The sequence below is a fragment of the Schistocerca americana genome, chromosome 11 (assembly GCF_021461395.2).
Source record: "Schistocerca americana isolate TAMUIC-IGC-003095 chromosome 11, iqSchAmer2.1, whole genome shotgun sequence".
NCBI lineage: Eukaryota > Metazoa > Arthropoda > Insecta > Orthoptera > Acrididae > Schistocerca > Schistocerca americana.
The window spans coordinates 144558586-144586092 of NC_060129.1; the positions used below are offsets into that span (position 1 = coordinate 144558586).

General features: G+C 41.8%; 1 protein-coding gene across 1 annotated transcript in view; it reads left to right on the plus strand.

The window, feature by feature from the left end:
- Positions 1 to 27507, plus strand: part of LOC124553810 (neprilysin-2-like) — a 211150-nt gene that overhangs the window by 108212 nt on the left and 75431 nt on the right. Inside the window, exon 7 of the mRNA XM_047127792.1 lies at positions 22885 to 23102. Within this exon, the coding sequence (XP_046983748.1) occupies positions 22885 to 23102 (218 nt within the window). The remainder of the gene's footprint in view (positions 1 to 22884; positions 23103 to 27507) is intronic.

Below are 27507 nucleotides of genomic sequence, written 5' to 3' on the forward strand. Positions count from 1 at the left end.
GATAATTTCAGCAGTATCATAAAAAGATATATCAGAAGTAGGATTTGTTATTAATAGGAAGGCTGAGTGTAGAGTGTGTTACTGTGAACCGTACACTGATAGGATTACGCTCATCAGAATTTGCAGCAAACAAATGGTAACAACAATAGTTCAGGTATACAAGCCAGTCTCACAATGAAAAGATGGAGTATATGAAAACACTGAAAAAGTAACGCAACCGGTATATGGAGATGAAACTCTAATAGGCATCACGGATTATAATTCTGTGGTACAAAAAGGAACAGAAGACAGATTTGTGCGGGAGTATGGCCTTGTCAGCAGAAATTACAGGGGACAAATGATGCTTGAGTTCTGCGATAAATTTCATCCAGTAACAGCAAATTCAGTGTTCAAGATTCACAAGAGGAGCAGGTATACTTGGAAAATGCACAGGGACATGGGAAGATAACATATAAATCATATAGCACTGAGGCAGAGATTCCGAAATCAGACACTGGACTGTAAGGAGTACCCAGAAGCACATACCGAGTAAGATTAAAATTTGGTAATAATGAAGAGTGGACTGAAGCTTATGAATGACCGATGTACATCTGAAGTGTTTAGAGGCTGTAGGTACTGTGTTGATTAACATCTCAATAGTCAATTCAATTACAGATACCTCAGAAATTGAACAGACAATTATAGGTAGAAGGAAAGTAACTATGGAGAAACTTTGGGTAGCAATTATGTCGATTGAAGACAGAAGAAAGTAGTAAAGTATTCAGCAGCAGACACGAATGTACCAATATAACTCAATAGTTCCTTAAAAATATTAATATTCTAGGTCACAATAACATATGATGACAACTTTCTAATTTGCGGTTTTGACTGACTATAAACCATCCTCAGAACATACCGACTGAAAATCAGTGCCAAAGTACAATTTTGCCATATCATCTTTTCTAAGCGTCATAGTGCTCAGAGCCATGTGACCCAGATTTTTTTTTTCTAAGCGTAATTTGTGGGTCAACTAGCAGGGCGATGCGAAAGTGGCCCGACAGTGCAGGGTCACCGCGTCGGAAGTCTCCATCCGCTGCTGCTGGCAGTGAGAGCAAACCGGTTATGACTCCAGACTGTGGGAAAGTTTTATGCCGTTACAACAGTTAGGCAATTAGGCTTCATTTCTGTTTGGTATTGAGCCAGAATCAACAACATAACATCTTCACAGGCAATAGTAAAAGTACCCGGAAGACACGGTCGGACGTCTGAAGAAGACACAATCAGAAGTCAATGTAACTTGGTACGTGCACACATTGTCTGTGAGTATGTACATGACTGGAGCTGCAGTTCTCTGTGACAGCTTGACCAGCCACAACAAGTGCTGTGCTGGTCGTGTTGTGCTGTTACTGGGCCTCTAGGGGCACACAAGGACCCAACTGGGATCAGACGTCGAGTGAGCGCTGCGGAGGACACGGAATTGTAAGCGGCCGACAGGGTTTGAAAGGCACCATTGTGGGTCTCCACTAGGCTGGCTTGTCATATCAGCGACATCAGTAGCCATTAGACATCGTGAGAGCAGAATGGGCCCCTCCGCAGAACTCACGGACTTCAAATGTAGTCAGGTGATAGGGTGTCACTTGCAAATTTGTGGGGCATTCGGATGTGACCGTGGCGCAGTGGTGGACTGCACACGAACGTGGGGGCAGGCACATTCGTCCTTAAGTTTCCAGCCTACCACGTCTGTCCACCACAGCAGAGGATCGCCGTGTCGTCCATGGAGCACATCGTAATCTCCTTGTATCTGTGGCCGGCACCTGAGAATGAGTAAGATACTCCCTACAATATTCTGTGTCATCCTCGTAGTCACGATCAGAGACTAGGACAGTGTTAATACCGGAGCACAAAGAGCTGCATTCGGAGCGGTGCTGCGACCAGGACACCAACGGACAGAGTCGGTGCTGGTGGCCTGCGCTGCCATGAGTCCCCACTGGTGCTCGCTGTTGCAGGGTTGAACTCGGCACAGCTGTATGTAGCCTTCTTCGTCTCCGTACCTAACTACGCCTCACCTAACTTTTGCTACCAATTCTCACAGACACAACTGCTGCAAGGTATTATGCTCAGAGACCCCAAGCAAACTGGCTGTCGTGCAATAGATTTGGAACCTGGATCACAGAATATTGTAAAGTGGTAGAGTTATGGTCCTTATTCTAAAGGAATTACAGTTGTATCCTAGACGAAAAAACCCCAATTTCGATGATACGCTATGCGACCAAAAGTATCCGGACATCCGCAGAAACATGCATTTTTCATATTAGGTGCATTGTGCTGCCACCTACTGCCAGGTACTCCAATTTCGATGATACGCTATGTGACCAAAAGTATCCGGACATTCGCAAAAACATGCATTTTTCATATTAGGTGCGTTGTGCTTCCACCTACTGCCAGGTACTCCAATCAGCGACTTCAGTAACCATTAGACATCGTGAGAGCAGAATGCGGCTCTCTGCGGAACTCACGGACTTGTCAGGCAATAGGGTGTCACTTGTGTCATACGTCTACAGGCGAGATTTCCACACTCCTAAATATCCCTAGGCCCACTGTTTCCGATGTGATAGTGAACTGGAAACGTGAAGGGACACGTACAGCACAGCCTGACAGAGACTGCAGTTGAAGAGGGTCGTAATGTGTAATACGCAAACATCTGTCCAGACCACCATGCAGTAATTCCAAACTGCACCAGGATTGACTGCAAGTACTATAATAGTTAGGCGGGTGGTGAGAAAACGTGGATTTTATGGTCGAGCGGCTGCTCATAAGCCACACATCACGCCGGTAAATGCCAAACGTCGCCTCGCTTGGTGTAAGGAGCGCAAACATAGCACAATTGAACAGTGGAAAAATGTTGTGAGGAGTGACGAATCACAGTACACAATATGGCGATCCGATGGCAGGGTGTGAGTATGGCAAATGGACAGTGAACATCATCTGCCAGTGTGTGTAGTGCCACTACTAAAATTCAGAGGCGGTGGTGGTATGGTATGGTGGTGTTTTTCATGGAGGAGGCTTGCACCCCATGTTGATTCGCGTGGCACTATCACAGCAGAGGCCTAAACTGATAAGCACCTTCTTGCTTCCCACCGTTGAAGAGCAATTAGGGGATTGCAATTGCATCTTTCAACACAATCGAGCACCTGGTCATAATGCATGACCTCGCATTCGGAAGGACGACGGTTCAATCCCGCGTCCGGCCATCCTGATTTAGGTTTCTCGCGATTTCCCTAAATTGCTCCAGGCAAATGGCGGGATGGTTCCTTTGAAAGGGCACGGCCGGCTTCCTTCCCCGTCCTTCCCTAATCCAATGAGACCGATGACCTCCCAGTTCGGTCTCTTCCCCCAAACAACCCCATAATGCATGACCTGCAGCAGAGTGATTACACGATAATAACATCTGTGGAATGGACTGGCCTGCACAGACTCCTGACCTGACTCCTATAGAACACCTTTGGGATGTTTTGGAACGCCGACGTCGTGTCAGAGCACACCGACCGACATCGATACCTCTCCTCTGTCCAGCACTCCGTGAAGAATGGGCTGCCATTCCCCAAGAAACACTCCAGCACCTAATTGAACGTATGTCCGCGAGAGTGGAAGCTGTCATGAAGGCTAATGGTGGGCTAGCATCATACTGAATTCCAGTATTACCGATGGAGGGTGCCACGAACTTGTGTCATTTTCAGTCGGATGTCCGGATACTTTTGAACACATAGTGTATCTGACCATTGTTGCTAGTAGTCTCAAATGATCTTGTTGTTGCCAGGACTTTAAACACTAATGTCCTCCTCCTTGCCGGCAGGAGTGTCCGAGCGGTTCTAGGCGCTACTCTCTGGAACCACGTGACCGCTATGGTCGCAGGTTCGAATCCTGCCTCATTCATGGTTGGTTGGTTTGGGGAAGGAGACCAGACAGCGTGGTCATCGGTCTCATCGGATTAGGGAAGGATGGGGAAGGAAGTCGGCCGTGCCCTTTCAGATGAACCATCCCGGCATTTGCCTGGAGCAATTTAGGGAAATCACAGAAAACCTAAATCACGATGGCCGGATGCGGGATTGAACCGTCGTCCTCCTGAATGCGAGTCCAGTGTCTAACCACTGCGCCACCTCGCTCGGTGCCTTATTCATGGATGTGTGTGATGTCCTTAGGTTAGTTAGGTTTAAGTAGTTCTAAGTTCAGAGCCATTTGAACCTCCTCCTCCTCCTCATCAAGTAGTTGCTCTTCTAAACAGCATTCGATATGAGTGCAACAGTTATGCCTTTACCTGTGATTTCTTGTACTTTAGGTACTGGAGCTATGCACGCCTCTATTTAAAAATAATAGTTCAATATAGTCATAAGGCGGAGTTGCAGACGTCTTCTTCTAATTCACTGTAAATAATAACCTCTAGCTGTGATCCTGTTGTTAAACAGACAATGTATTGGCTAGAGTTGCAATGTAATAAAATACACAGAAATACGAAATAAGAGTGAATGGACAATTTAATAACACAGGTTCTATTTTAATGTCTGTAATTGATGTGGAAGGCAGAGACTTGTGTTGAATAATGTTTATTCGAGAAACGACATCTCAAATAAACAAGAAGTGGATCTACAATATTCATTTAAAATACAGACAGAAAGGAAAATACCCTTATCAAATGCAGTAAAGTTATGCTGAGAGTGTAGCAAGAAAGGTAGCAAAATCTCCAAACTAAATTTTAATCAAACATACAAGAAAACTAAGTCCATTTCATAATCACAGTACACGAAATATTCACCAGCTCAAAACAGTTCACTGTTAAACATGACGAGTCACAAATTATCACATGTAACACAAAGGAAAATAATTCGTACTCTGTCTATCCTCAGTTCCGTAATACGAGCGGAGTGAGTCAGAGTCCTACTTTGGAGCACATTCGGACCTCTGGAGATATAAAGTTCGTTCAGAGGTCGACGTACGGTGGCGGCCGTCCACCGCCCAGAATCGAACACCTCCTCGTACTGCAGTCAGGTTGTAAGGGAGCCATGATCCCACGGATAGCATTCATCTCACGCTAGGTGAGGAGAACCCTACGTCATAGTGACGTAACACTACGTCATCGTGACGTAAATAACCCAAATCGACTACATGAGTGCGTATATCGATCTTTGCGGTTGTACCGATGACGTCAAAGCTAAATGTAAATACGTGTGTACAAACGAAGTGACAGGAGTTATCTGTTACGCTCATCCCAGTTGAATTAATTATTAAGCTGTAATCCCAACAATTTGGGATGGTATTATGTGTTTCAGGAACATAATGAATGTCTGAACGAAGGAACCATAACGAAAGTAAAAAAAAAAGCTTTTAGTCAATTTTTTTTAATCCGATGAATCGCGCATAAATCGTGTGGATAGAAACGTGAAATAATTAATCATTAAGCTGCAATCCAAAGAATGTGGGATATTATTGTGTGTTTCATGTACATAAAGAATATCTGAATGATGGAATCATAACCATAACGAAAGTGTCTAGGCATTTTTTAGTCCGATTAATCGTACTTAAATGATGTGGATAAAAACGTGAAATAGGGAGAAATTAAAGTGTTTCGTATTTTTATAAAAACCAATGAATTGTACATAATTCATGTGGGCAGAAACGTTAAACTGAGAAACTGAAGTTCGAAGTAATTCCGAATGTTGCTGGAAATATTAAACCATCCAGTTCCATTTAATCTTGCCTTCATGTTGTAAATCAACTAAGAACAATAAACAGTGCAGATTGAAGACGCAGACAACAGTCGATGTATACAGAATGCACACAACAGTGGATAGGACAACTCGTGAAACTCATGATGACGCGTGCCTACGTCACTTTGACGTAGGGCCTTCCTCACCTAGTGTGAAATAGACTTGGCCACTGTTTCTATGTTTCGATACAGTGTATCGATACGTGGAACTGCGTCAATGTTTCGGAACGGCTGTGGTTCACTGTTTCGAAACAGTGGTGTTTCATTCCGCCCCCGTCTCGGATAACCGGACCAGATTCGATCTCGAGCCAGACACAGAAACTGTATCGTTGTTTCAAAATATGGCTGTTTCGGTCCACTTGTGTTTGGAACGGACTAATTGTATCGAAACAGTGATGTTTCATTCCGCAGTCGGACGAGATTCGGGCTCGGCACAGGTACTGAAACACAACATAACACTTCATGAAACACTTTCAAGAGTGTCGAAATCTTTTGACAAGCAATAGCATGAAGCTTAAGATATCCGAAAATAAAGCTTCGTTTGCAGCTGACTGTCCTATTACGAAATGGCGTAACATCTGCTTTATAAACACCAACCAAACTATAGAACAACGCATACTACTCACATTCCAAATAATAAATATGTGAAAATCATTCAATTAAATTACACCTTTATATAACATACGCTTCTGTTCATGTACAGTAATAACATTAAGAAACGCAAGTAAGCCTACAACATTTTGAATAAAAAAAGGCTTAGAGTGACAGTTATTAGACATATGCATAAATTTGATGTAGGTATAATTGCAAGCAATATGTTTGACGTATCACTGATAGTGTAATGGTGAACGGGAAGGGCTGGGAAGCATGGTGTATTTATAGTAATCGTTCGAAACACCTTGAAAGACAAAAATTTTTTCTGTTATATTTTGTTATTTATTCGAATTATTTGGCGTTATTTGTGAGTCTATAGTCACTGTGCCTATTATCCACAATGATTCCCTTTGTGTGAATGGGCATTAGCAGGATGGGTATATTACCCATACTAACAGAATATGGCAATCCCAGTAGCATATCCGTTGTTTCTGCAGTTTGCTCCCACCTCCAGTTTCGTTCGTGGTGGTTCTTGTGTCGTATAAAAGTCACACGACACGAAAGCAGCGCATTTGCTGCAGGAAATACGAAACTGCCTAGACGCCTAAGTGATAGTTTCATACTTGCTGCGATATGATTAGCGCTCTCGCACCTAATTTGTGTTTATATGGGCATACTTATAGAGTAGACATTCATGATGATAAAATGTGTAGGTTTATTAGATTACAAAACACAAACTGTTTACCTGTTTCGAAACAGCGTATCGAAACATTACATTGTACTGTTTCATTTGTTTCGAAACAGTTACGTGTTTTAGTTTGCCCATCTCTAGTGTGAAATGAATGCTACCCTGGTCCCATGAACATAGATATTAATATGCGACACACAGGTCGATAGCAGGCAGGAGTCGATTGTCGAGCGCTGCAGAAGGCAGTGGTGTTCTGTGGTGAAGTAGTGTCAAGTGAGCAGTTGTGCAGAAGAGACAGGCAAGAGTGGTGGTCGAGTGAGAAGTAAACGGTAAATTCACCGGAGTATGACAAATGAGCGCGTGCCCCTGATCGTCGTTGGGTTGACCCTCACCGGTACGGATTCGCGAGTGATATAAAACCAAGTGATAAGTGCCGAGTTACGTGTTTAGAGTCAACCGCGTCGGCCAGCAACAACCATGGATTGCAGTGAGAATTGTTGTGAATGCTAACCATCATCATTGCGTGTGACGAAGTACTTAAAATCAGCAACCACTAAAGAGATATAACCGTACTTAAACGTGTAAGGGGAAGATAGCAACTGCCTCAGGAATTGTGTGTTAGTAGAAAATACATATCAGTTTATACATCGCAACCTTTATGGACTTTAATAATAGACAAACTTCAGTCATTAACTATTCCATCTCAGGATGGCCGCACTGGTTGAAATACCCACGAAGCCACAGCATAAAAACCGATAGCCTTACATCCATTAAGCACACGGTCATATAATCATAATAAACCACTGTTTGGCGGCTTCGGTAAATCACGCAAAACCTAATAAAGGACAAAACGGGGGTGTTTCAAGGTCTGCCTCCTCCCAGAACTCGAGTTAAACGGCCAGAACTGCTCCCGTGAGCACTTCCCTTGAAAAGTCCCAACCTCCACTTGACTCTTGTAGTGTTCGGCTACTGTCTGCTTTCCCAGTGGCTAAAGGCCGTCACCACCAAGAATAGATTACATCATTCTCATGTTCCACAGACATCTTTTGACTCAACCAGACCACCTCTTGGACTAAACTGAGGTATTACAAGAATATTCGAATGCCCTATCCCAACAATGTTAAATTTAGTGAACTGGCTTCCCTGTATTTCAGGAACCACTGTACCCATTGACATTAAACTGTGTGTTCTGAGTCTACTGAACTACAATAATGGAATTTCAGCAACTGCTTTCAGAAATAAAATTTTTTAATTACACAGTTACTTTTTTGTACATTATTCTAAATAATTCTAATTATACATAACATTATGTTCTTCTTTTACTTCAGTAGAATCAGGATATGTATGTTATTACTCCCTGAAAATCTGAATACTCTACTCAAAATGATTTCTGAGATTTAGGGAAAAATGCAACAGAAAATGTAAATTTTCAGGAACGGCTTTTATAGTTTCAAAAGACTGTAACTAACTCAATATATGCTTAATTCTTTTTATTTTTAGTCACTCAGAAGCACCCTGCACCATATTGTATATCATCCTCTTGATCTTTTTCCAAGTTTTTTTCTTCTATTCCTCTTTCTGGACTCCTTAATGGCCAACTTAACTACATACTCTGCTTTATCAATGCAAACCTTGTCCATCCATTCAAGTTCTCTGATGCAGTTTGCTCCAGGATTAATTCCAATATGCTGCAGCAATTTCACCTTTACCAGTGTTTCCATCATTAAAAGCAACAACAGCACCACTGACCCTTACTTTAGTGTCTTCATTCCAACAAAAACATTTTTTGCTAAGCGAGTCCATAAAAGATTATTGAACGACTCATTGGGATTTTGAGTCTGACCATGCAGACACTTCTTCAGTAATTCAGGATTTGCCACGTCTATGTAAATAGGTTGTATGATATCCATGACTGCTGTTGGGGTGTAATTTTTATGGCTGTATGAACTGTTTGAGCAGTGTGCACTGCAGTAATTGCACCATCAATCATGTCCAGGAGGGTAAAGGTGGTGGACTGGTTTTTCTTCAGTTGATAATCTGTGGAAGAAGGTAGGCCATACTGCCTGCTTCATTATCAACAAACCCTCAATATTATTTCTAAAGGCCACCCCATAATACTGCTGTAGTTCATCAATTATTTTGTCTGGCAGCCTGCCTCTTATGGTTTTACGATCAGAGAGTGTTTTTCCTCTCAAACTTTGTTTCAACTTCCTCATCCTGGTGCCCATCCTCTTCTGGACATAACCTTTATAACATAACACTCCACAGCCTTCTATATAAAAAAAAATTACCAATTTTATTAGATCTTGAAGTAATGCACGAAAAATTTTAGCTCTTTCAACTGGTGTAGATTATATTTAAAAAATAAAATAAAATACTTGCCATAATATATATCATTTTATTAAGAAAATTGCAAATTTTATAATGATATAAAAATCTAAAAATGTGAAAAAAATTCTGTTCTAGCTCGCCTTAAATTAAGAAACGGTATTAACTTTTTGTGGCACTCAGACCATTCACAAAAAATATAAGAAAAGGTTTTTCCACAAATAAATAAGCCAGTATTTTTGTGATGTGTGCCTGTGATAAATGATAGCAAATTGCCATTAAATATTGTTTAAACAGTTATTTAGATGTGCTTGTCAAAAGTGTTTATTGGCACTCTTTTACAAAGGTCGTGTCAGCTGACACACGAACTGACTGCTTCATATATTACCACAATTTTGAATTATCGATTGAAATTAGTACCTAAATAAGTTACATCTGAACAAGTAAACTGTTCATTAAATGAATACACAAGAAAATGGGAGGTATCCACGCTGTATTCCTTCACTGTGTAATTGTGGAGGATACGGTGTTCTGACACATTTGTGTAATGAAAAAGACATAAAAGGCTTATAAGTTAATAAATAAAATAGATACAGATGAGGGACTTTCCCGGACGATAGCCATCGTGCAATGCTATCATCTGAGATATCGTTTGTTGAAACTGCATGAAAAGTGTAAAAGTTATTTATTGAGAGGTTGCAAGATCTGTTATTACTCAGCTTAGCCGCGAGTCCATAGAGGGTGGTACATGTGACGTACAGTATAACTGGTCATCATTTCCACCCAGAATTTGCGAGTGTAAGTCGGACCTTCCTTGATCCGCCTTGGTGGGTCGTGTCGTCGGATTTCTTCCTACATGTGCACGGTAAATGTCGTCCCGTGCAGATTCTTTATTGGCGCATTGGATGTCTCTGTCGGTGGAAGCTAATTATCTGAAATTGCTGTCGATCAACTTTGGGGTATCTATTTACTCGAAATTAACATTCAGAATGTCGTAATATCACTTTTATTCTTATTAAATCAATAATGAAACACTCGTGTCACAAACTACTCGTAACTGAGAGCATGGCTACCATCGAACAAGACAGGAAGAGCTCTTAACGGAGACTGCCGACTTTGGCGCGCAGTCCGTATCTCTTACTAGTTTCGTCACAGTTCGTGGATTTACGATCAAGTTCGTACTTACTAAGATGTGCATTTGTTAATGAAAGGGTGTGAATTTTGACGAGGCAAAATTATGATAAATAGTTTTAAACACCCAGAGGCTCCTCCTAGTATTCATGTTGTCATAAATGATTTTAATTATTAAATATAAATAAACGAGATCGGTGACTTTGGAGCCAAGATGGCGGTACTTCCCGTCACGTATATTTCCCAGGCTGACGCTTGTTGCTACGGTCCAGCGCCGAGCTCCATCCCGCTACGCGCGACATAAAAAATGGTTCAAATGGCTCTGAGCACTACGGGACTCAACTGCTGTGGTCATAAGTGCCCTAGAACTTAGAGCTACTTAAACCTAACTAACCTAAGGACATCACACACATCCATGCCCGAGGCAAGATTGGAACCAGCGACTGTAGCGGTCGTGCGGCTCCAGACTGTAGACGCGCGACATATGGTCGCTTCGTCACCTAGCCAGCCACCGTGGGAAATGCTCTCCGACTCATGGCCGGCTACGGACTACAGCACTTCCTAACTATCGTGAATACATCAATAAGAGACAATAATTTATTAAAACTGGTAAAAATGTCTTCCTTACATAAGAGGCATCTTACAAGGTTCATTGTGAAAATGTTTATTCATTGTAGATTACTAACTTTTGGTGTTTGAAAGATATTGAAATTATTGTTGTGTCATTGGATATGCCTCATATATCTGAGACTGCAGGTTTATTCAGCTTTGCTTTAATACTTGACACTACCTGTAATTTCTTATGGTTCTGGAAGAGATGTAAGAAGCCTTTTTTTCAGTTTGTCACAAAGCCCAAAATTGCTATTATTCTGCACTGTGCTACTTGAGACAATCGTCGCCAAAACTCTCGTGTTTGGGATTTACCCTTGTCCAGCCACTCTACCTGCCTCTGCACCTGGCTGGCCGGTACTGGCCCTGGAGCCACACAGCCTTCAGCCAGCCCTTAGCCACACAATCCAATTCACCTTCGCTCGTACCCACTCCAGGTGGCCAAATCGCTCGCCTGCATACGCCTAATGTTACAGGATCAAACCATAATTTTCACCAGCACCCATTCACTTTTTCTGATAAATATGTTAGCTTGTAACTTGATTTCAATTGTTAAACTAATTCCCCAAAATTCTTTTACAAATTTTGCTTAAAAATGCAATGGTTGAATGTTTGGAACATTAATTTAATGTAACAATTCATTTGACAGCAATGTATAATTATTTTATACTTTGAATAAAGTTCACTCTCCCATAGTCTGCGACCCCTCTTGGCAACCCGTATGTTCACAGAATAGAATGGAACAGCAAATTCCAGTGGCCACCTCTTCCATGGAATGGGGAAGGGAAGAGCAGGACAGCCGGGCAGTCAACATATTTTAAGATTTTTGTGCAAAATTTTGTTTCAGAAATAGCAGAAATGTCTATCAAACACTTCTCTATTTCTTCACTTAAACCTTACGGGCTGATAGGCTGTGGTCGAAGTATAAAACTCTCCCCTGACGTTTCGTCTCCGACTGCAGGAGACATCCTCGGAGGTACAGCTGCAAACTGCGAAGAGAACTTGAGGAAGCGTCAATCTGTTCACAAAAGTTATTACTGGATTGAAAGTAGGTTGTGGTGAGGCAGTGTCGGAATAATGCCACAATATCGGTAGGAAAAATATCCGCTATGACGGGGTCGCTATGGGCAGTCCTCTTAGTCCTGCTGTGGCTAACTTATTTATGGAGATTGTTGAATTTTGAACAACAGGCGTTGCAGGCCGCCAGTAAGAGACCAGCCAGATGGTATCGCTATGTCAATGACACGTTCGTAGTATGGACACACGGAGCAGAGGCGTTGGATGCCTTCCTGACACATTTAAACAGTATTAATCCGAAAATCCAATTTACTACGGAGATGGAAAGGAATGGGCAATTGAATTTCCTGGATGTGTCTGTGATTAAACGACGGGACGGAACGCTGGGCCATAAGGTGTATAGAAAGGCCACACATACTGATCGTTATCTACATAAAGGTTCAAACCACCACCCTAGACAAAAAAAGAGGTGTAATGAATACCTTGGTAGACAGGGCGCACAAACTTTGTGAACCTGTTTATTTTAAAGATGAGATTGAACACCTACGGTCAACTTTCGTGAAGAATGGCTATTCTAGCAAGGATATAGATCGAGCACTTCGCTCTAGGCAGAGAATCAGGAGTAACGGCGAACAACAGTCGTCCATGGGCAAAGTTTTTCTTCCGTTCATTAGCAAGGTCACAGATCGCATTGGGAAAGTTTTAGGCAAATATGGGGTGCAAACTATTTTCAGACCTACTAGGAAAATAAAAGAATTTTTAAGGTCGGCAAAAGATGCACGGCACCCTTTGGCTACACCGGGGGTATATAAAATTCCTTGTAGTTGTGGACAGGTTTACATCGGTACCACAAAGAGAAGTGTGAACACCCGTTTTGTCGAACATAAGAGGAATTGCCGCCTGGGTCACACGGATAAACCGGCCGTAGCGGAACATGTTTACCAGGAAGGTGATCATGAAATAAAATTCAGCAACACGAGCATCATATCAAAAACCTCGCATTATTATGCACGCTTGTATAGAGAGACTATCGAGATTGATAAACACGATAATAATTTTAACAGGCAAGTCGTAGGTGTTAAACTGGATAAAATTTGGATGTCAGCATTGCACCGCGAGTGTGACAATCGATTACTTTCAATCGAGAATGTTGGCATTACCAGATACAATCTCGTAGCCGATGCCACGTGATCGACAGTGGCGCCCTCTGTACTGCCTATATAATCAGCGCTTCCTCGAGTTCTGTTCGCAGTTCGCCGCTGTACCTCCGAGGATGTCTCCTGCAGTCGGAGACGAAACGTCAGGGGAGAGTTTTATGCATCGACCACAGCCAATCAGCCTGGAAGTTTTAAGTGGAGACAGTACCGACCGTGAAAGCTTACATTGTATGATCAACTTCTCTATTTGTAACTGGCAGAATGAATACTCTTCAGAACATTGTCAATTTTGTGTGACATAAAATTAAATACACAAAACATGAAAGCAGTAAAGGGAAGAGACGAACAAGACAGTGCACATTTCTTCAATCCTTAGGACGTAGCATTTTTTCTCTCTCTAATATTGCTACAGCTCTACACTGCGTGCTTCCCTTTCTGCAAAAGAATTTATTACCTCATCGAAGTTCATCAAACGTTTCGCTACACGAAAAATCAAAATGTCACTGTCTGAAAAAACTGTTAACACTAATAGTAACCAAGACTGGTATGGTTTCTCAATTTGATTACCTCTGTTTTCTCTGTGCCTACTAGACAAAGCAAAATAAGCCTTTCTAATATTGCAGCAATTATAACACATACCTAATAAGCGAGATAGTTTTGGCACAAATGGTCATTTTTATCTAAATCATTTACATAAACACGATAAAATGTAATTTGCATAGTGTCAATATCAAATCCCTATTTGGCATACTACAAGCAAAAATTTTTATATTAGAAAATAGTTTCACATTTCATTTATACCCTCCAATTTCTCAAGCATGAAATCAAAAAGTAGTAGAATGAAATTTTTTATATGAATTTGAAGTCATCTTATTCTTACTTATAATTTGTGTGATATCCATGTCTTTTCCTTCCTCATTCTAACAAACAACTGTAGCATCACTAATTCAGTCACTATTCCTGCCACTGTCAAAACTTATTCTCCAGCTAACATCACTAACAATGCCAGAATCACCAGTCTAGTTGTCCCGTGTTTATTCTCTGGTTAGGCTTATTACGTGTTCATACAACACGTTTCCCGCACTATTCTGAGTAAAACTTAAGTAGCTGCTAACTGGGGACCGTACGATTGGCCCTTAGTAGTGTAGCGATGTGGCAAAAATTTTCTGTCAAAATTTCAGTTTCTTGGATACACCGAGAAGATTGATATGTAATCTTTCTTAGCTGTTATTTCTGATAGTCGTTTATTTCCATTCTGGTAGTCTGAATCTATGGATTTCGCTAATAATTATAACAATGCTGATCATTCACACACCCAGTCAACAATATAAATGTAAAAAGCGATTGGTGTGGTAGAGATACCAAATACACTATGCATACATTCAAAAATCAGCTTCTGATTCATTCAGAAATCAGCTTAGAATATGTTCAAAAACCAACAGGAATGCCTTTTAAAATCGTATGAATAATCGATAGATGCTTTGTGAAATAAGGTTTTTTTCTTTAAAGAACATGAATTTGGTGCCCCCTCGAAATTGCCACCTGGGGCAGATACCCCAGCTAGCCCAATGCCCCACCACCCGCCCACCCCTTTAGCCAGGCCTGTCTTTTACCAACCACAGTTCTTATGCCATGTTATGTGTTTGCAAGTGGTGTACCATTTCTTGTAGACACACTGGGTAGTCTGCATTGATACACCAACCAATCAAACAACTTAATTCACAGCGTAGTCATGGGCACGTGCAAACACAATAGCTCCTTTCTGGCATTCTGTCACGCCTCTACGTCGACCGAACTCACTGCACTGATTCCGTACAAATGACTAGGACATATAGTCTGCTTCACTGCCTTGACTTAGATCAGTGTTGAAGGGTCATACGCCATCGCACTACAAAGTTGTACGCTATCTATATTGCTCCAAAGTGACCAGTGGACCCTTTTAAGTGGGTGAATAGTATTTTGTCCGTCTTAGCCGATCTGATCATTTAATCTTTTAACTCCTTTGTGACCTGTGACAGAATGTCAATGTAATCAGGAAACTAATATCTTTTATTTTTTCCTCCTCAACTTTAATATTATGTTTCGAAATTTTCCCACAATTTCATTTAGTACTTGCTCTGTGCAGAGACTGAATAAACCTTGCAAAGAGACAACATCCCTGTCTCATTACCATTTCATTTATTGCTTCCCTTTCGCCTCCTTTGAACTTATAATGACAGTTTTTTTTCTGTGTGAGTCGTAGGAGTGTTTTACTCCCTATTTTTATCCTTGTTGCTATCAGAATTTGAATGAGTGTGTTCCATCAACACTGTCAAAAGCTTTCTCTAAATTTATTAATGTAGGTTTACATTTCTTCACTACATTTTTGAAGATAAACAGTTGTGTCCTTATTACACCTTGTCTTCCTGCACTGCTCCGCCGGCCACTGTGGCCGAGTGGTTCTAGGCGCTTCAGTCTGGAACCACACTGCTGCTACGGTCGCAGGTTCAAATCTTGCCTCAGGCATCGATGTGTATGGTATGTCCTTAAGTTAGTTAGGTATAAGTAGTTATAAGTCAAGGGGACTTATGACCTCAGATGTTAATTCCCATAGTGCTTAGAGCCATTTGAACCATTTTTGCACTGCTCCAGAAGCGAGATCCCTTAATCGGGCAGGTAGGTTAGAAAATTTTAAAAGGGAAATGGATAGGTTAAACTTAGATATAGTGGGAATTAGTGAAGTTCGGTGGCAGGAGGAACAAGACTTTTGGTCAGGCGAATACAGGGTTATAAATACAAAATCAAATAGGGATAATGCAGGAGTAGGTTTCATAATGAATAAAAAAATAGGAGTGCGGGTAAGCTACTACAAACAGCATAGTGAACACATTATTGTGGCTAAGATAGACACGAAGCCCACGCCTACCACAGTAGTACAAGTTTATATGCCAACTAGCTCTGCAAATGACGAAGAAATTGGAGAAGTGTATGATGAAATAAAAGAAATTATTCAGATAGTGAAGGGAGACGAAAATTTAATAGTCATGGGTGACTGGAATTCGAGAGTAGGAAAAGGGAGAGAAGGAAACATAGTAGGTGAATATGGATTGGGGGGAAGAAATGAAAGAGGAAGCCGCCTGGTAGAATTTTGCACAGAGCACAACTTAATCATAGCTAACATTTGGTTCAAGAATCATAAAAGAAGGTTGTATACATGGAAGAAGCCTGGAGATACTGACAGGTTTCAGATAGATTATATAATGGTAAGACAGAGATTTAGGAACCAGGTTTTAAATTGTAAGACATTTCCAGGGGCAGATGTGGATTCTGACCACAATCTATTGGTTATGAACTGTAGATTAAAACTGAAGAAACTGCAAAAAGGTGGAAATTTAAGGAGAAGGGACCTGGATAAACTGAAAGAACCAGAGGTTGTACAGAGTTTCAAGGAGACCATAAAGGAACAAATGACAGGAATGGAGGAAAGAAATACAGTAGAAGAAGAATGGGTAGCTTTGAGGGATGAAGTAGTGAAGGCAGCAGAGGATAAAGTAGGTAAAAAGACGAGGGCTGCTAGAAATCCTTGGGTAACAGAAGAAATATTGAACTTAATTGATGAAAGGAGAAAATATAAAAATGCAGTAAATGAAGCAGGCAAAAAGGAATACAAACGTCTCAAAAATGAGATTGACAGGAGGTGCAAAATGGCTAAGCAGGGATGGCTAGAGGATAAATGTAAGGATGTAGAGGCTTGTCTCACCAGGGTTAAGATAGAAGCTGCCTACAGGAAAATTAAAGAGACCTTTGAAGAAAAGAGAACCACTTATACGAATATCAAGAGCTCAGATGGAAACCCAGTTCTAAGCAAAGAAGGAAAACCACAAAGGTGGAGGGAGTATATAGAGGGTCTATACAAGGGCGATGTACTTGAGGACAATATTATGGAAATGGAGGAGGATGTAGATGAAGATGAAATGGGAGGTATGATGCTGCGTGAAGAGTTTGACAGAGCACTGAAAGACCTGAGTCAAAACAAGGCCCCGGGAGTAGACAACATCCCATTAGAACTACTGACAGCCTTGGGAGAGCCAGTCCTGACAAAACTCTACCATCTGGTGAGCAAGATATATGAGACAGGCGAAATACCCTCAGACTTCAAGAAGAATATAATAATTCCAATCCCAAAGAAAGTAGGTGTTGACAGATGTGAAAATTACCGAACTATCAGTTTAATAAGTCATGGTTGCAAAATACTAACGCGAATTCTTTGCAGACGAATGGAAAAACTAGTAGAAGCCGACCTTGGGGAAGATCAGTTTGCATTCTGTAGAAATATTGGAACACGTGAGGCAATACTGACCCTACGACTTATCCTAGAAGCTAGTTTAAGGAAAGGCAAACCTACGTTTCTAGCATTTGTAGACTTAGAGAAAGCTTTTGACAATGTTGACTGGAATACTCTCTTTCAAATTCTGAAGGTGGCAGGTGTAAAATACAGGGAGCGAATGGCTATTTACAATTTGTACAGAAACCAGATGGCAGTTATAAGAGTCGAGGGACACGAAAGGGAAGCAGTGGTTGGGAAGGGAGTAAGACAGGGTTGTAGCCTCTCCCCGATGCTATTCAATCTGTATATTGAGCAAGCAGTGAAGGAAACAAAAGAAAAATTCGGAGTAGGTATTAAAATCCATGGAGAAGAAATGAAAACTTTGAGGTCTGACGATGACATTGTAATTTTGTCAGAGACAGCAAAGGACTTGGAAGAGCAGTTGAACGGAATGGATAGTGTCTTGAAAGGAGTATATATGAACATCAACAAAATCAAAACGAGGATCATGGAATGTAGTCGAATTAAGTTGGGTGATGCTGAGGAAATTAGATTAGGAAATGAGACACTTAAAGTAGTAAAAGAGTTTCGCTATTTGGGGAGCAAAATTACTGATGATGGTCGAAGTAGAGAGGATATAAAATGTAGACTGGCAATGGCAAGGAAAGCGTTTGTGAAGAAGAGAAATTTGTTAACATCGAGTATAGATTTAAGTGTCAGGAAGTCGTTTCTGAAAGTATTTGTATGGAGTGTAGCCATGTATGGAAGTGAAACATGGACGATAAATAGTTTGGACAAGAAGAGAATAGAAGCTTTTGAAATGTGGTGCTACAGAAGAATGCTGAAGATTAGATCGGTAGATCACTCAACTAATGAGGAGGTATTGAATAGGATTGGGGATAAGAGAAAATTGTGGCACAACTTGACTAGAAGAAGGGATCGGTTGGTAGGACATGTTGCGAGACATCAAGGGATCACCAATTTAGTATTGGAGGGCAGCGTGGAGGTTAAAAATCGTAGAGGGAGACCAAGAGATGAATACACTAAGCAGATTCAGAAGGATGTAGGTTGCAGTAGTTACTGGGAGATGAAGAAGCTTGCACAGGATAGAGTAGCATGGAGAGCTGCATCAAACCAGTCTCAGGACTGAAGACAACAACAACAACAACCAGAAGCCAAACTAACCGTATGACAGGTTATCTTTTGCTAGTCTTTCCCTAGGTGAGTCCTTTCTAAAGCTATAACTTACCATTGTGTTGGTGATCTCCGACCTGACACCTTATGCTTCCTTTGAAATTGGGATTATTACATTATTTGTGAAGTCGGACGCTATTTACCTTGTCTTATATATCTTGTAAATCAGATGGAATTTTTTTGATTAGATTAGATTAGTTTTTCGTTCCATAGATCCGTGCTGAGGAGATTCTCATGGATGTGGAAAATGTCAATATTTTTTTTGAAAGCTGAAATAACAATACTAACAGTATGAATATATATACATCATTTGTTTCTATTAAAAATTCGTCAATGGAATAGAAGGAGTTGGCCACTTGTAAGTCTTTCAGGCTCCTTTTAAACTGAACTTTATTGGTAACTAAATTTTTTATGTTTGCCGGCAAATTATTGAAGATGAGTGTTCCTGAGTAATGGACCCCTTTTTGAACTAAAGTAACTGCTTTTAAGTCCTTGTGCAGATCATTTTTGTTCCTGGTATTGCATTTATGAACTGAGCGCGTTTTTGGAAAAAGAGATATATTGTTTAGGACAAATTTCATTAAGGAGTAAATATACTGAGACGCAGTAGTTAGTATACCCAGTTCTTTGATGAGGTTTCTACAGGACGTACGTGAATTTACTCCACAAATAATATGTATTACACGCTTTTGGACTTTGAAAACTTTTGTTTGACTTTAAGAGTTACCCCAAAATATTATACCATATGACATTATGGAATGAAAGTAGGCAAAGTATGCAAGCTTTTTCATTTTTATGTCGCCTATGTCTGCTAACACTCGAATTGCAAATACAGATTCGTTAAGGCGTTTCTGCAGTTCTGTGGTGTGCTCCTGCCAACTGAATTTATTATCAAGTTGTAATCCCACGAATTTAAGACTGTCAACCTCTTCTATCTGCTCTTCTTCATACTTTATGCAAATGCTGTGTGGAAACCTCTTACAGGTTCTGAATTGCATATAGTGAGTCTTTTCGAAGTTTAATGTCGGTGAGTTGGCTTTAAACCATTTATCAATATCCATGAAAATATCATTAGCAGATCTTTCTAGAACTACACTTGACAAGACTGGCTGTCCCAAGGATTTCAATAATTCTGAGAAGGGATGTCGCCCACTCCAAGAGGTTTTGTTTTGATTTTGTCAGTCCTCTGTCAATTCTTTCTCGAGTAGTATGTCTTCCATGTCATCTTCATCGACTTTCTCCTCCATTCATGTAATATTCTCTTGATTTCCCTTGTATAGTGATCCCACGTCTCACAGTTTCTCCGCTTTCCAGTCATTGCTTAGTATCAGCTTGCCATCTGTGCTCTTGATATTCACACAGCTGCTTCTCTTTTCTCCAAAGGTCTCTAATTTTCGTTCAAGTGATATCTATGTTTCCCGGTCCATCTGTGCTTCTTCAGTCTTGCATTTCTTCTCTAGACATTCCTTATTAGGCATTTTGTCTTTTGCCTAATATATTTCTTTATATTCCTGTATTAGGTGGAGTATGCGTGGGGAAATTGGAGTCAGAAGAATTTGCAATAAAGAACAGACTTAAGCGGGGAGATGCCCTGTCTCCGCTACTTTTTAACTTAGTCCTAGAATACATTGTACGAATGGCAGCAGATAATTCAGAGGGTGTGGAGTTAAATGGAAATATTAAGATATTACGGTATGCAGATGATCTAAACATCATTAGCGATAGGAAAGAATCTGTAACAGCAAATGTGAATACGTTAATCAAGGCTAGCGAAGATGTAGGTCTAAGGATAAGTGAAGACAAAACTAAATACCTGGTTACTACTAGAATTCCAACAGCAGTAGATCAGGAAGTGTTAAGAGTTGGAGATATGCAGTTAAAAAAATTGAACACATTTAAGTATCTAGGTGTGGACAACAGTTCGAGAAATGAGATTGAATCCGAACTGAAGAAGAGATTACAGACAGGAAATGCGTGCTACTTCTCACTGAATAGATTACTTTCATCACAGATATTGTCTAGGAATTTAAAGATTTGAATATACAAAACTATTATTCTACCAGTTATGCTGTATGGCTGTGGGACTTGGTCTCTCACTGTGCAAAATGAAAAGCCATTTCGAGTATTGGATAACAAAATTCTGAGGAAAATTTTCGGAGCAAAAAGGGATGACATTAGCGGAGAGTGGCGAAAAGTGCATAACGAAGAGGTTCACGAACTCTATTCAAGCCCTTACATAATCAGTATTATTAAATCACGTAGGCTGCGATGGGCGGGTCACGCAGCTCGAATGGATTAGGGCAGGGCAGTGCGCAGATTATTGGTAGGGCATATAGCGTCCCCAGTGAAGCAATAAGAAAACACTTAAAAAAACAGTATTTATAAAGAAGAGACATTTAAAACTTGAATGATACAGATTTTTTATTATGTACCCGTAAAACAATAATTTCTCTGTGTAAGTTTCAAGTCCAAAGAAATACAAAAAAAAGGTTCTAAAGAGACGACGAGATACGCTCTTTTGTTAATTTTTAGTCGTCTTCACTTCTTCTCTTGTCTTGGTTGTGTGTAGACGGACATCTTGCGAGTGCTGGCAAATGTAAGCATATTTGTACGAATTAATCAGATAATATATTGATTTAATATCATTGTTCACTTTTGATTTGTAAGAGGTGATCCCGATTTCGTGTCCGCCTTCCTTGAATTAACCTGCATTCAAGTAATTTACAGTTCAACAATCGCAGCGGCCGATGCAGCCAACGGCGCCATTACGTGGCGATATTAACTTATGAAAATTAGCGGAAGCGAAATACTCGCCCGCTATTAACGTAATACACATTTTTCTCCACAGCCGCACGAAGTTGCAGAAAATACGTAGCTTTAAGATTCTTATTTTCAGTACCATAGCCGAGAGCCAGAGCCAGGAATCCGACTACAATGCAATGGTTAACGGAGGTAAGAAAAAATACTCTCGCGCGTGTGTGGGCCGCAATTGTAATTAATAACTAAAGATTTCTCGCTTTAAAGTGAACTGACTAGCCGAGGAAATTAATATGAAAAGTTTATTCCATTGTTCAACTTGTATGCCCATGTTTTAAGATTCAGTGAGTCTAACATTCATTAACGTAACAAATAATTTAAGATTAATATTGTTAAAAAGGAGAACTTCACAAAAGCATTTAACCGCAAATCAAAATTGAATGAAATATCTTTTTTATTAAGGCCCACCACGTAAGTCGGCGACAGTAAAAATAATAAGCATAATAATAATAATAATATATTAAAATTACGACGGCCGATGGACGCGAGAGGCACTTAGAGGCAAAACATCCTGTGGAGAGACCGAGTCGCAGATGGGAGGACAATGTGAAGGCTGATTTGAGGAGACCAGGCATTGAAGGTGAATGGAAGGAAATAGCCCAAGACAGGGACATATGCCGAAAATACGTTGCTGCCGTAATGGACTCTCGAGTCCGGTATGACCAGTGAGTGAATGAGTGATTCCTGTCTTCCCTTTTGCGAGCATCGTTTACTGCAGTTTTGTGTTTTTTCGTTTTGTCAATCAGGTTCAATATCTCGGGCGTTATCCAGTGATTTTTACTTGTCGTTTTGTTTATTCCATCCTCTGCTGTTTTCAGTATTTCATATCTCAAAACCACCCATCTGACTTTCATTGTTTTCCTTTCCCAGGTTCAAAAATGGTTCAAATGGCTCTGAGCACTATGGGACTTAACATCTTAGGTCATCAGTCCCCTAGAACTTAGAACTACTTGAACCTAACTAACCTAAGGACATCACACACATCCATGCCCGAGGCAGGATTCGAACCTGTGACTGTAGCAGTCCCGCGGTTCTGGACTGAAGCGCCTAGAACCGCACGGCCACCACGGCCGGTCTTTCCCAGGTTGCAGTCAGTCGTTATTTAAACTCTCAACAGTCAGTCACCCTTTTAAATTATCCAGGCTCCATCTCCTTAATTCCCTACGTTCCTGCAATTTTTTTCAGTTTTCATCTGCATTTCCTGATCAATTTCGCATTGAAATTAGGCTGTTTTTCTTGAAGTCTGATAGAATCGGCCACGCACAAGGTCGATGGTCATGACACAGTCGCCGCTGTTCCACAGATCTCACTGCCACAAGAGGCGCGACGCAACGTGACACAGCTGTACAACCCGCGCACTGTAGAGCAGCTGCAGAAAGACTACCCGTCGGTACCGTGGCTGGAGTACCTGAGGACACTGCTACCCCCGCACGTCGCCGTCACCAGCGATGAGGTGGTCATCGTCTCGGCACCGTCCTACCTCAAGAGCCTCGAGGTCCTGCTGAGCCACACCCCCAAGAGGTACGTTGCGGCCAGGGCGTCGGCAGGCTGCCCGAGCTCTGCTTCCACATCCGAGTAAATACTCGGCAAGCCATTATACGGTACACAGCAGGGGGTACGCTATATCTGTATTAGCAATTTCTTTTACATTTGTGTATTGGGCGACAGGAGATTGACTGTCTAAATGTCTCTGCATGCACCCTGATCTCTGTCATAAACGCGAGGTGTACGGTAGTGACAGCACTTGGCTAAATTTATACAAAAGGGTTTCACAAGAATTCCTTTGTCTTTCCTCTGAAGATTCCTACTTAACTTCCCTGAAAATACTCTAAAGGCCATTAAAATTGCTACACCAAGAAGAAATGCAAATGATAAACGGGTATTCATTGGACAAATATATTATACTAGAACTGACATGTGATAACATTTTCACGCAATTTGGGTGCATAGATCCTGAGAAATCAGTACCCACAACAACCACCTCTGGCCGTAATAATGGCCTTGATACGCTAGGGCATTGAGTCAAACAGAGCTCGGATGGCGTGTGCAGGTACAGCTGCCCATGCAGCTTCAACACGATACCGCAGTTCACCAAGAGTAGTGACTGGTGTATTGTGACGAGCCAGTTGCTCGGCCAACATTGACCAGACGTTTTCAGTTGGTGAGAGATCTGGAGAATGTGCTGCCCAGGGAAGCAGTCGAACATTTTCTGTATCCAGAAAGGCCCGTACAGGATCTTCAACGTGCGGTCGTGCATTATCCTGCTGAAATGTAAGGTTTTGTAGGGACCGAATGAAGGGTAGGGCCACAGGTCGTAAAACATCTGAAATGTAACGTCCACTGTTCAAAGTGCCGTCAATGCGAACAAGAGGTGACTGAGACGTATAACCAATGGCACCCCATACCATCACGCCGGGTGATACGCCAGTATGGCGATGACGAATACACGCTTCCAATGTGCGTTCACCGCGATGTCGCCAAACACGGATGCGACCATCATAATGCTGTAAACAGAACCTGGATTCATCCGCAAAAATGACGTTTTGCCACTCGTGCACACAGGTTCGTCATTGAGTACATCATCGCAGGCGCTCCTGTCTGTGATGCAGCGTCAAGGGTAACCACAGCCGTGGTCTCCGAGCTGATAGTCCGTGCTGCTGCAAACGTCTTCGAACTGTTCGTGCAGATGGTTGTTGTGTCTTGCAAACGTCCCCACCTGTTGACTCAGGGATTGAGACGTGGCTGCACGAGCTGTTGCAGCCATGATAAGATGCTAGTGATACGAGGCCGTTGTGATCCAGCACGGCATTCCGCATTCCCCTCCTGAACCCATCGATTCCATATTCTGCTAACAGTCATTGGATCTCGACCAACGCGAGCAGCAATGTGACAATACAATAAACCGCAATCGCGATAGGCTACAATCCGACCTTTATCAAAGTCGGAAATGTAATGGTACGCATTTCTCTTCTTTACACGAGGCATCACAATGACGTTTCATCAGGCAACAATGCCGGTCAACTGCTGTTTGTCTATGAGAAATCGGTTGGAAACTTTCTTCATGTCAGCACGTTGTAGGTATCGCCACCGGCGCCAACATTGTATGAATGCTCTGAAAAGTTAGTCATTTGGATATCACAGTATCTTCTTCCTGTCGGTTAAATTTCGCATCTGTAGCACGTCATCTTCGTGGTGTAGCAATTTTAATGGCCAGTAGTGTATATGCACTGAAGTACCAAAGAAATTGGTATAGGCATGCGTATTCAAATACAGAGATATGTAAACAGGCAGAATATGGCGCTGTGGTCAGCAATGCCTGTATAAGACAACAAGAGTCTGGTGCAGTTGTTAGATCGGTTACTACTGCTACAATGTCAGGTTATCAACATTTAAGTGAGTCTGAACTTAGTGTTATAGTCGGTGCACGTGCAATGGGACACAGCATCTCAGAGGTAGCTATGAAGTGCGGATTTTCCTGTACGACCATTTCATAAGTGTACCGTGAATATCAGGAATCCGGTAAAACATCAATTCTCCAACATCGTTGCGGCCGGAAAAAGAATGGGACTGACGATGGCTGAAGAGAATCATTCGATGTGACAGAAGTGCAACCCTTCCTCAGATTGCTGCAGATATCAATGCTGAGCCGTCAGCAAGTGTCAGCGTGTGAACCATTCAACGAAACATCATCGATATGGGCTTTCTGAGCCGAACGCCCGCTCGTGTACCTCCCGATGACTGCATGACACAAAGCTTTACACCTCGCCTGGCCCTGTAAACGCCGACACTGAACTTTTGATGACTGGAAACATGTTGCCCGGCCGGACGAGTCTCGTTTCAAACTGTATCGAGGAGATGGACATGTATGGGTATGGAGACAACCTCATGAATCCATGCATATCAGCAAGAGACTGTTCAAGTTGGTGGAGGTTCTGCAATGGTGTAGAGCGTGTACAGTTGGAGTGATATGCGGTCCCTGATACATCTAGATATACTGTACTTCTGACAAGTGACGTGTACGTAAGCATCCATTCACGCTCATTGCGCATTCCGACGGACTTGGGTAATTGCAGCAGGACAATGTGACACCCCACGCGTCCACGACTGCTACAGAGTGGCTTCAGGAACACTCTTCTGATTTTAAACACTTCCAGTGGCCACCAAACTCCCCAGACACGAACATTGTTGAACATATCTGGGATGCCTTGCACTGTGCTGTTCAGAAGAGATCTCCACCCCTTCAATCTCTTATGCATTTATGGACAGCTCTGCAAGATTCATGTGTCAGATCCCTCCAGCATTACTTCGGGCATTAGTTGGGTTGTGGCCCTTCTGCGTGCTCGCAGGGGCCCTACACATTCATATGGGCTGTACCAATGTGTTATGAGGCTAGCAGTGCACCTCTGAATTTGTTCAACACCTACTTCATAAACTGCAACAACATACCAGAACTTGTTGAATAAGACCTTGTAAGCGATTTCTTAAACAAATCCACCGCATCTTCCCAGAACTCTTCATGCAAGTCTTCCATTAAGCTCCTATGATATTGATTGTATGTGATCGTCCCACTGTACATCCTCTCAGTACCGAGTGGTTGAAATTAATGTGCAGTTAATCCTGAGGTCCAGTGTGGGCTGCATCTATATGGCATCTAAATTTGATATATAGGCTAATGTATTAATGTGGAACCGATTTCTGCTGGAAAGAAATTAGTTCCTGTTTTGGCCACCAGGCGCCAATCTGGCACTGTACGCAGTTTGTATGATGGTGTTACATCCACACCGTAATTTGAAAAGCCATGACGTGAGTGAACAGTGTGGTTATCGAGAAGAGAGACCGTGCGCTGTTAGTGAAACGGCGGCAATTACAGTGCTCCATTGAGAGAGTATCGCCAACTGGAGGGGCTGAGAAAGGCCTGATATCATCAAATGGTTTAAAGAAGATGATGTTGTCAACATGCTATCTGAAAGAGAAAGGAATCCCATCCGAGAGGAAGTCAGTGATGAGGTTGCTGTTGCTGTGACTGACTGTGCAGCACATGCCCTGGGTAGCGCTAATGCTCGTGCAGTCTCAAGAGAGTTGTCCATCCCAAAGTCAACAGTACAGAAAGTTCTGTAGTGTGTTTAACAGTGCTACCTGTAGAAGATCCGGACGGTGCACCAACTGAAATGTCTGATTGTAGCAACGTTCTGAATATCTGGCACGGATCAAAGTTGATGACATGTGGCCAGACAATATTCTGTGGAGTGATGAGGTAGATTTTACACTACAGGCTGCAGTGAATACACAGCACTGTCACATTTGGGGTACCGTAAAACCACGCGCTGTGCCCAAAGAGCCATGACACTTGTTGTATGTAACTGTGAGGTGTTGATTCATGAGCACATTTACTGTCAGTCCACTCATCTTTAACGAGAATACACTCAGAGGACCTGACAGGTGTACCATCATGTTTGAACGTTATCGAGACCTCGTTGTATGATGTGTCATTCCTGTTTTGGAAGAATGCAGCTATGTGGAAACCACTGTTTTCATGCAGGTTGGGGTAACACCTCGTGCTACTCGTCCAGTGAAAGATCTGCTTAGCGCAACCTACCACGAATGTGTTATCGAGAGGTTTTCCCGATGTGTGGGCTGCAAGATCAGCTGATCTGAATCAATGTGTCAGAGTGGTTGGTGAGTCACGTCCTCCATAAACAGCCCTTTTCAAAATATCCCAGGCATGTTCAATAGGGTTCATGTCTGGAGAAAGTGTTGGCCTCTCTAGTCGAGCTATGTCATTATCGTGAAGGAAGTCATTCACAAGATGTGCTCGATGGGGGCGCTAATTGTTATCTATGGAAACGAAAACCTCGCAAATGTGCTGCCAATATGGTTGCACTATTGGTCGGCTCATCTGCTTGGTGTCATGGTTGCAAAGATGGAT